Source organism: Trichechus manatus, unplaced genomic scaffold (assembly GCF_000243295.1).
Source record: "Trichechus manatus latirostris isolate Lorelei unplaced genomic scaffold, TriManLat1.0 scaffold00128, whole genome shotgun sequence".
NCBI classification, from domain to species: Eukaryota; Metazoa; Chordata; class Mammalia; order Sirenia; family Trichechidae; genus Trichechus; species Trichechus manatus.
Window position 1 is genome coordinate 62801 of NW_004444064.1, and position 10720 is coordinate 73520.

Here is a 10720-nt window from a genome sequence, read left to right on the forward strand (position 1 = left end):
AAGGAAAGAAAAGAATCACATGATTGTTTTAAGCAATGTAGAAAAGGCACTTGACGACATCCAATACCCTTTCATGATAAAATCACTCAACAAGCTAGGAATCAAAGGGAAATTCCTCAACACGATAAAGGGCATTTATGAAAAAACCACAGCTGGCATAATACTCGAAGAGAAAGGCTGAGAGCTTTCCTATTAAGATCAGAAACGAGAGAGGGATGCCCACTCTTACCGTTGTTATTCAATATCTTACTGGAAGTCCTAGCCAGAGCAAGCAGCCAAGAAAAAGAAATAAAAGATACTCAAATTGGGAAAGAAGTAATACTATCCAGCTTAGCAGATGACATGATCCTATATAGAAAAACCCAAAGAACATGTAAGGAAGCTACTAGAGCTCATAAATAAATTCAGCAAGGTGGCAGGGTACAAGGTCAACACAGAAAAATCAGCTGAGTTTCTGTACATCAGCAATGAGCATTCTGAAAAGGAAATTACAATTTCATTTACAACAGCATTTAAAAGAATAAAATACTTAGAAGTAAATTTAACTAAGGAGATAAATGTCCTTTACACTGAAAACTACAAAACACTGCTGAAAGAAATTAAAGAAACTCTAAATAAATGGAAAGGCATCCTATGTTCATGGATTAGAGCACAATATTGTCAAGATGACTATCCTACCCAAAGAGACCTACAGATAAAACACAATTCTTATTAAAATTCCAATAGCCTGTTTTGTAGAAATAGAAAAAGCAATCCTCAAATTCATATGGACTTGCACGGAGTCCTGGATAGCCAAAATAATCTTGCAGGAAAAATAAAAAACAAGTAGGAGGACTCACACTTTTAGATTTCAAAAAGTACTGCAAAGCAAGAGTAATAAAAAACAATGTAGTAAGGATAGCTGTATATTCCAGCAGAGTAAAATTTAGAATCCAGAAATAAACCCATACTTATGTGATCAACTGATTTTGGACAAGGGTACTAAACCCATTCAAACAGGAAAGAATAATCTCTTCAACAAAGCAAAGCTGAGCCTCTCCCTTACTATATATACAAAAATTAACTCAAAGTGGATCAATGACCTAAATATATGAGTTAAAACCATAAAACTCTTAGAACAAAACATAGGAGTAAAACTTCAGGACTTTCTTTTAGGAAATGAACTTTGATATATGGCACAAAAACATGAGCAGCAAGAGAAAAATCAGATAAACTGGACTTCAAAATTAAAAACTTTTGTGCTTCAAGAGACATTATCAAGAAATTTAAAAGACAATCTATAAAATATAAACATATAGATATACTTGGAATATATGTATAAATTTGGAAAGTATACATCAAATAAGGGTTTAATATCCAGAATATATAGAGAACTCTTAAAACTCAATAACAAAAATTACTAATAACCCAATTAAAAATGGACAAAGGACTCAAATAAGAACTTCTCTAAAGAATATATACAAATGGCCAATAAGCACATGAAAAGATTCTCACTAGGGAAATACAGATCAAAACCACAATTCAATGCCACTTCACACTCACAAGTCATGGGAAGAATGTGAAGAAATTGGAACACTTGTCCATTGTTGGTGGAAATATAAAGTAACACAGCTGCTATGGAAAACAGTACGGTGATCCTCAAAAGGTTAAACATAGAATTGACATACGACCCACAATTTCACTCCTAGGTATGTATACAGGAGACTTGAAAAACAGGTCTCAAACAGATACTTGTACACCAATGTTCATTGTTCACAATAGCCAAGTGGTGGAAACAACTCCAGTGTCTATCGGCAGATGAATGGATAAACAAATGTGGTATATACAACAAACCTGTGAAAGCTGGAAAATGTAAGGCGGAAACCTGTCAGAGAAGGAAACCTCAAAACAAGTGGTAGAAAAGTGGTAAGACTTCTCCCTGTCAAAGGCAGAAAACTTGCAAAACCCAGAAAAACACGGCAGTCTGGATGAGTTCCAGATCTCACAGGTTTCACTGTATATATAATATAGTGTTATTCAGCTGTAAAAAGAAATAAAGTTCTGATATATGCCATTACATGGGAGTACATTATACTAGTGAAATAAATGAGACACAAAAAAACAAATACTCTATGAATCTATGTCTATGAAATATATAGAAAGGCAAATTTGTAGAGAGAGAAAGCAGATTAGTGGTTGCCAGGGTCTGGGAGTGCTGCGGAAATGTAGTGTATTTGCGTAAAGGGTGTGAGGTTTGCTTTTGGAGTGATGAAAAATGTCTGGAACTAGATAATGGTGAGAGTTGCACAATATTGTGAGTGTGTTTAATGCCACTGATTTGTACACTTCAAAATAGTTACAATGCTTAGTTCTATATTACGTATATTTTACCACAGTAAAATGAAACTAATTAAGAAAAATGTTAGTTCATCACTGTAGTGTACACCAAAAATTAGATGATTGAATTAAACTGAGCAAAATTAGTATGATGAGCAAATATCTCAGATTCTTTTCCTCACTGTGTGGTAAATTCTTGTATTGAGATACCTGACTCTTACGTTCTGCAAGCAATGTTTGGCAGTACACACTCTAAAACAATCTTCTATTGATTTAAAAAAAAAGGGTTTATATCCCTTATACAGCTGTGTGCCTACATTATTCCATAGATTGTGAGTAATTTAATAATTGCGTGTAATTATTCAATAGGGAAAAAATCCCAAAAGATTCTTTTCCCTCCAATTTCACTCCCTGATATACAGCATCTCCATCTGTGTCTATGCTCAAAGCTCAGGGGATAAAATGAATGTCTATGATTATCAGCGCTTTGTGCTACACTAAGTGTTTTGGGGATTAGCAGGTATTTTCTCATTCTGGAAACACCATGAGTTAGCCGTTGTCACTCCACCCACCACCAGCCTTCATAAAAAATTTTTTGTTTTTGTTTTTCTAATTCGACCCCATTATGTTGTAAAGGTTTTCAAATATGCCCTTTAGACATGCATTTGAACAGAGTATAGTACTTCTACCACCACTGACTTGGAGATATCCAATATTTTCAGGGTTTCAAAATCCCTTGTCTACTCTCCTACTTTTAAACGTCACATGCACTGAATTCATCGATGTCATCAATGCTTGAAGTAAAATATTGCCCGTTACACAGCAACTTGCAACTTGCCCACCTGCTTAAAAGGAGATGATGCTACTAGCTCCCCACTAGTAAGTCACATTCTTGTGTTTGTTTTCTGTTTGTTTTCTACGATATGGAAGATAAACAGAGGATCACAGAGTTTATGGTAATTCCATATAAAATTGATGAGTGCTGATCTATTTAAACAGTCTGAATTGCTATTCTTGTGGTATTTGGTATTGTAGCAGGTTGCCTATACCCAAGGGTAGAGTACATAACCCCAAGACCTTTCCATAACTCTTACTATGCCATCTTTCTTAGTCGTTAATGGCACAGTACTTTGGATGGGGTCACGATTTGAAGAGGGAGTTATACTTGCAACACATTTGGTGAATCTCTGTGGATGAGTGAACAACTTCCTTTACTGGGAATGTTATCTTTGTTTGAACAATCTGGAGATCTTGCTTGTAGCTCTAGTACTTGCACGAGCAACTCTGGGACTTTGGGTAAGCCACAAAATATTTCTAGAAATGGAGTCAGAGTAGATCATCACAAAAGTCTCTCTTTCTTCAAAAATTCTACTGAGCTATGACTCCACAAGGGAACCCTGGTAGCAAAATGGTCAAGAGTTTGGCTGCTAACTGAAAGGTAGGCAGTTGGAACCCACCAGCCGCTCAGTGGAAGAAAAGACCTGCCGATCTACTCCTCTAAAGATTTTGGCCTCGGAAACTCTATGGGGGTATTTCTACTCTGTCCAATAGGGTTGCTATGAGTCAGAATCAACTTGAAGGCACACAGTAACAGCAACATTACTTCACGAGTGACCTTATGGTTTCCATCTCTTGGTGACATTTATGCATTTCCTGCATATTACCAGCTATGAGTCAACAGTTTCTGTCCTTCTGCAGAGGGGACTCTGACATCCACAGGTGAGGGTACAGTTCTTAGTTCTGCCTTTTATTTCTTCTGTGCCCTCATCGTTCCTGTGTGGTGGCTCTATAAATGTGGCAATCATTTTGACTCTGCCATGACTCTGTAACATGTAACTATCACAATTCAACTCTTCCCTCCACATCGATATTATGAAAATACTCATATTCTGACAGCTCTAGGTTCTCTTCCCCGTTTGGAGAGGGTTAGAACATATCTCCGGGATGCTTTCTCCCAGTAATTAGTGCTGCTTTGGTAGGTTATGTGCAGATCGAATGATTGTCTCAGAATTTTGTTGCACTAAAGTTTACACTGGGATAGCAATTTCATGTGTGAATTTTGGTAAATGTCAGAAGCTCTCTGTGTGCCCCATTTTTATATATGCAAATGAAAACCCTACATGCATTCTCAAATACTGTGAATGTACATGTGTGTTCACGTTAATTTCATTTGATTGACTTCTATTTACAGATATAGGTAAGTTTTACTTCTTGGGACTTTAAACAGGCTTATAGTTGAAACCCTGGTGGCATAATGGTTAAGAGCTATGGCTGCTAACCAAAAGATCAGCAGTTCAAATCCACCAGGTGCTCCTTGGAAACTCTATGGGGCAGTTCTAAAATGTACTATAGAGTCACCATGAGTCAGAATCGACTTGATGGCAACAGAGTTTTATTTATTTATTTATTTTAAGGTTGAGCTTATAGTGTCTCTGGCTCCCAAAAGTGGATTAACTCTAATTGTACTGGATTTATTATTCTTTTTTTTTTAATAAAAGAAAGAATAGATTAATTTTTTTGTAAAGAATGCTCCTGAAATTTCTAGACACATCTGAAACTGACTGAGATTGTCCACTTTTCCTGCAGGGGCCTCTGGATTTACACACCTATCTCTACTAGGTCATATTTTGTTTTATTCCACCTACGTAAGAGCAGAGGATAATTTGGGTCACCTCTTCATGCTTCTGATAGTTTCAAGAATTCTTTCCTAACAAATTTACTAGAATATGGAAGATTAGGTTGGATGGCCCTCAACTACGCTTCTATATCACTTTAGTCCTGCCACTATTGTGGCCACATGACATTCCAATGACCTGTTTCATAATGCATACATTGATTAAGGAAACTCTGTGTATCAGACACTGTGCTAGACACTGAGGACTCAAAAGTAAGCAGAGTAGACAGAAAGTCATGGCTCCATGGAACTTATAATTTAATAAATAAGTATTGTATATGTGTTATATCGTGATATGCACTATCAAAAAAATTAGGAGAAGGGAGCTGAGATTATTTCAATATTAAATAACCGAGTCAGTGAGGTCTTCAATGAGAAAGTGGTTTTTGAAAAACAGCCTGCAGTAGGTGAAGAGTGAGCCATGCAGCCATCTTGGAGACAAGCACCACAAGTATGGGAAACAGCAGATTTAGCCTTGTAGCATAACAATGAGTGGGGAGTGGCGTTGATCAGCAGAGTGATATGATCGTATTATATCTTAATATAATACCCTGATTGCTGTTTTGGGAATAATTTGAAGATGGGCAAAGGGAATATAGGGTTAAAAGTTAGGATATTATATCAATAATTCAAGGGATAAATGATGGCAGCATGAGCCAGAGTGGTGTCAATAGAGTGGGGAGAAGTGTTGAGATTCAGGATATATTTAAAGATTTTTAAAAAATGTTGATAATTGTTGGATGTGAGAGAAAGAAAATTGTCACGTTGGCCTCAGTGTTGGGAAGAAGCACTGTGTTAACTCTTGCTCAGTGGTTCATTACGTGGAACATCATCCTCTAACTAAATCCTCACAAGTAATCATTTAGATTGACTCCAGATGTTGGAAATTTAAGTAATATTTCAATTAAAAAAATCAGTGCCGACAACTTTGCATGAATGTCCATTTTTCCCCCCAAGCTATGAACATTTCCAAGTCTTTTCATACATATTACAAACTGGCCTTCAGAAAAGTAATGCAGTTGACAGTGCAGTTGGGCAAACACTCTCAACAGCAATAGGGAAATAATTATTTTTATGTTTCCTAACGTATAATCACTGCATTTCTCGTATCTTCTGTCCCAGCCACAGGTGGTCCTTTTGCCCCACCCCAGCTTTGTATGATGAGAGGAATAGCCAATGCAAGTTCTCCAGAAGTCTTTGTACTCCTGGGCTTTTCTGCAAGACCCTCCCTGGAACCTGTCCTGTTCATGCTTGTCTCTATTTTTTATGTGGTGTCCATTGTGGGCGATAGCATCATCATTCTGGTCTCATGTATGGATGTGCGTCTCCACACCCCCATGTACTTCTTTCTCACCAACCTGTCTTTCCTGGACACTAGCCTCACCACAAGCATTGTCCCACAACTCCTGGTCAACCTGTGGGGACCACAGAAAACCATAAGCTATGGAGGGTGTGTGGTCCAGTTCTATATCTCCCATTGGTTGGGGGCAACAGAGTGTGTTCTGGCAGTCATGTCCTAAGATCGCTATGCTGCCATCTGCAGGCCACTCCACTACAGTGTAATCATGCATCCACAGTTTTGTATGGGTCTGGCCTTTGCCTCATGGCTTGGGGGTTTGATAACCAGCATGGTGGGCTCCACACTTACCATGCTGCTACGACTGTGTGGGAACAATCAGATCGACCACTTCCTTTGTGAGATGCCCCTCATTATGCAACTGGCTTGTGTGGACACCAGCCTCAACGAGATAGAGATGTACCTGGCCAGTTTTATCTTTGTTGTCTTGCCTCTGAGTCTCATCTTGATCTCATATGGCCACATTACTTGAGCTGTGTTGAAGATCAGGTCAGCAGAAGGGCGAAGGAAGGCATTCAACACCTGCTCTTCCCACGGGGCAGTCGTATCTCTGTTTTATGGGAGCATCATCTTCATGGTCCTTCAGCCAGCCAAGAGCAACTCTCATGAGCAAGGAAAGTTTATAGCCCCCTTCTACACCGTAGTCACCCCAATGTTGAACCCACTGATTTACACACTGAGGAACAAAGATGTGAAGAGAGCACTCAGTTATATTTTATTAGAGAACTGCTGTGGTTTTGCAGGAAGATGAGGGATACTTAAAGACTCTAGACTTGTTTATGGAGGAAGAATGAGTTTAAAGATCCCAAAATTAGTTTGAGAGCAGGATATCTGGGATGTCATTTCTCTTCCAATTACTGCTTAACTTCAAGGTAGGTGGCATTGTTAAATGGAATATTTCATGCACTGTTTTCAAACCAAGGTGAAAAAATATTTTCTATTTTTTTATTTTGTTAACTATTTATAATAATGTCTGTCATTTAGTGTATCTAATCTATGTAAGGTCTTTACTTTTTTTTTCAATAAATGTAACAAAGCAGCATGGTAGGTATTATCAACCTCACAAAGTTAAGGTAATTATGAAATTTAAGACTAAATCTATCCACCCATAGATGTGCTTTCCATTCCACCTATAACCTCTTCGGGGGAAGAACTAAACATGCAAATGTCTAAAGAGTAGAGCTTTGAGTTGTTTTATTTGCAAATTGGTAGTTTCATCAATAGCATGCTATACTTATTTAACTATACTACAGAATCATTTATTTTCCTATTCAGCTCTAGGCCTTCTGTTTTCAGGTAACATAAGGGTATTTTTCATTCACTCATTAGTATGTATTTGCTTATTTTTCTATACACCCAAGCATGTATTCACTCATTCTTAAAATAAGACATATTTATGGAGATTTTAAATATGGCCATAAGACAGAGAAAAAAAAGTTTGAAGAGCTGTCACTTGCTTTGTTGATTTAAAGATTGAAATTGTCTGGAAAAGTTGATAATGGTGTTGCCATGTTATGGATGAAGAGATTCAATAAGAGAAAAAAATGATATTTATGTTTGTCTTTGAGCATTACATAAGCGGAGAGAACCACAAAAATAATCTATATGGAACAATATTTTCCATAATTATGATTTAGGTGATATTTTTTTCCAAAAAATCTTGTCTTTTGGAATTTTTTCCACTCTTTTGGATTTAGACATATTTCTAAATGTCACATTTAGAGTCACAGATTGTTCATTCAATTAATACCAGGAGATACTGAGAGATTTGGGTCTTGGAAAAACATGCAAATGTTTTATTGGAGTTAATAAAAGTTCAGAGTTATCAACAATTAACTTCTTAGAACAGTGTCATTTCTTATATAAGTTAAGAGTCTACAAGTATGTATACAATGGGACCAACAAGTCATACATGTATGTATTTACTGTCAAAAGAAAATGAATATTATTTAGAATATAAGAGATAAAAAAGTTACCTACATCTCACCAAAATACTGATTTTCTTTTACATAATTGCCTATACTCAGTTTCTGCATGTTTGTTCACTCACATGTGGTGATTATCGTAGTGTAGGTATAACTTTCCATTCCCTTTATTAATAAGAATGACAACAATAATAGCTGACACACCTGAGTGCTCAGTATCGCTAGGCACATTTCTAAGCAATTTATCTGAATTAACTCATGTCATTTTCACAACAACGTAATAGTTAGGTACTATCACTATCTCCATCTTATAAATGAGGAAACCAAGGGCCAAATTCACAGAATTCTGACATAAAGCAGCTAAGATTTGAACATAGGCAATTGATTTCAGAGCCCCCTGCTGCTTCTTGAGTACTTTCTTCATTAAATGTCATAAAAATATTCACATTAACACAGTCTCAATGTTTCTGAAACACATTTCAATAAATAGATATTCCTTGGTTTCTGTTATTGTTGTTGTTGTTGTTATGTGCCGTCAAGTCGGTTTCAACTCATAGCAAACCTACACGATAAAGAAGAACTGCCACACAGTATTTCCAAGGAGTGGCTGGTGGATTTGAATTACCGACATTTTGGTTAGCAGTTGAGCTCTTAACCACTATGCCACCAAGGCTCTTTCAGTAATTACATACAGACTCCCAGGCAACATGGTGCTATAGTCAGAAACACCACGCCATCCCTCCACAGCAAAGATCAGAAAAACTAAGTCAAACAGAGTCACACATCAGTCTGGAAACCCTAAGCATCAAATGAAGAACTCAGCCAAGCACTGAATGGAATAAGAAGAAACTGACCAAGAACAGAGAGCAAGGAGAGATACATGCAGAGGTCCCCTGTTAGCCACCACAGCATGGATCTGCCATCTTGGATTCCTATCGGAGATCAGCAAACAGGGGTACGAGAAAGCGGCTTCACAGAACTTCCAGCAGGAGACAGAACAACTGGTAACCAGCAATATAGGTTTTCCCACTTCCATAGCCTCCTCTGCTTCCTGCAGCCACAGTCTGTTGGCCAGGAAACACCAGCTTCACCCTGGTGTCACTTGGATTCCACCCGCCCGCACTGGCCGACTCCCTGAGTGCCTTTTGTTGGCTGCTGGTGTTGTTTTTTTCCGCATCTTTCAATTTATTCCTTACCTCTCACCACCTCCCCCTCCTTTCTCTCAAACACCTGACTCTGCACCATCTTTGCTTCTTCCTGAAAGGCTGCAAAACACCGCTTGACTGTGAAACTGCTTCCAGGCCCGTGTCACCAAGCTGGTGGGACCCCCAGGGATTTTTTGTTTGCTCTGATTTGTTCTGTTTTTATTTGTTTGTTTTCTTTTTCTTTTCTCAGCTTGGGAGCCCCTTCTAGCTGGGCAGGACTGCACAGCTTGGAAGCTACTCCTTTACTCTGCGCAGACACACAGGGACATCACTGGAACACTTCTTTCTTCCTGTCTTTTTGGTTTTGATTTTGTTTGTTTGTTTTGTTTTCTTCTATCTCTTATTCCCTTTTTGTCTTTCTTCATTTCTAGTTTCTTGATTTATTCATTTTTTTTTTACTCTTTTTCTTTTTCATTTTTGTTTTTCCTCATTTTTAAGTCTCTCATCTCTCCACTCCAATAGCAAGCTCCCTCAGCACTCCTTTTTGTTTGTGTGTAGGTTTTTGGCTCCTGTTCCTCTCTCCTCTCTCTCCTCTTTCCCATACCCATCTTAGATCCACACATCACAATCTACCCCCTCCTTCCTGCCTACCTGCACCGTGCACTGAACATCACACTCCCAAGCAGCACAGGCACGGCCTACTGGTACCTGTCCTGCACTGATTACTGGTCCACACTGTCAGCCCTAGTACGTGCCACAAATAACCCATCCCACCATCTCCCCTTCATCTGGACCTGCCCTGCTGTACCATACCTGAGTGACTGACCCTGCCTATTGGAAAAGGAGGTGAAAAGTATCATGCCCACAGACAAGCAAACAACAAAGAATGCACAGCCCGCCTGTTCAGACATAACCAAATAAAGCAAAAAAGCAGGACGAAACAAACAAATCTACAATCAATAAACAAGGAAAATAACCACTGAATGCCCTGAAGACAGCAGACAATATCAAAACATTTACAAAAAACAGGACAGGATGTTTCCAGTAGGCTTCCAAAATAAAACACCAGAATAACTTCCAGTAGAAGAAAAGGCACTAGACCTAACTGATAGGGAATTCAAATCACTAATATTCAGAATTATCCAAGAGTTGAAACAAAAAGCAGACAAAAATGAGGAAAAAAATAGACAAATTCATGGAAAATACAGATAAAAAAAATGGAAGAATTCAAGAAAATAATACAGGAACAAAATATTAAAATAAATTCACAACTAGAAATCATACAAAAACAACAATTAGAAAT

At 37.9% G+C, this 10720-nt stretch overlaps 1 protein-coding gene across 1 annotated transcript; it reads left to right on the top strand.

Annotated features, from left to right (window-relative positions):
* Window positions 1-6147: 6147 nt before the first annotated feature.
* LOC101342780 (olfactory receptor 2C3-like) lies at window positions 6148-7098 on the top strand. The gene is given in 1 exon segment (XM_012557989.2): window positions 6148-7098. A coding segment is annotated over 1 exon segment (951 nt).
* Window positions 7099-10720: the final 3622 nt, after the last annotated feature.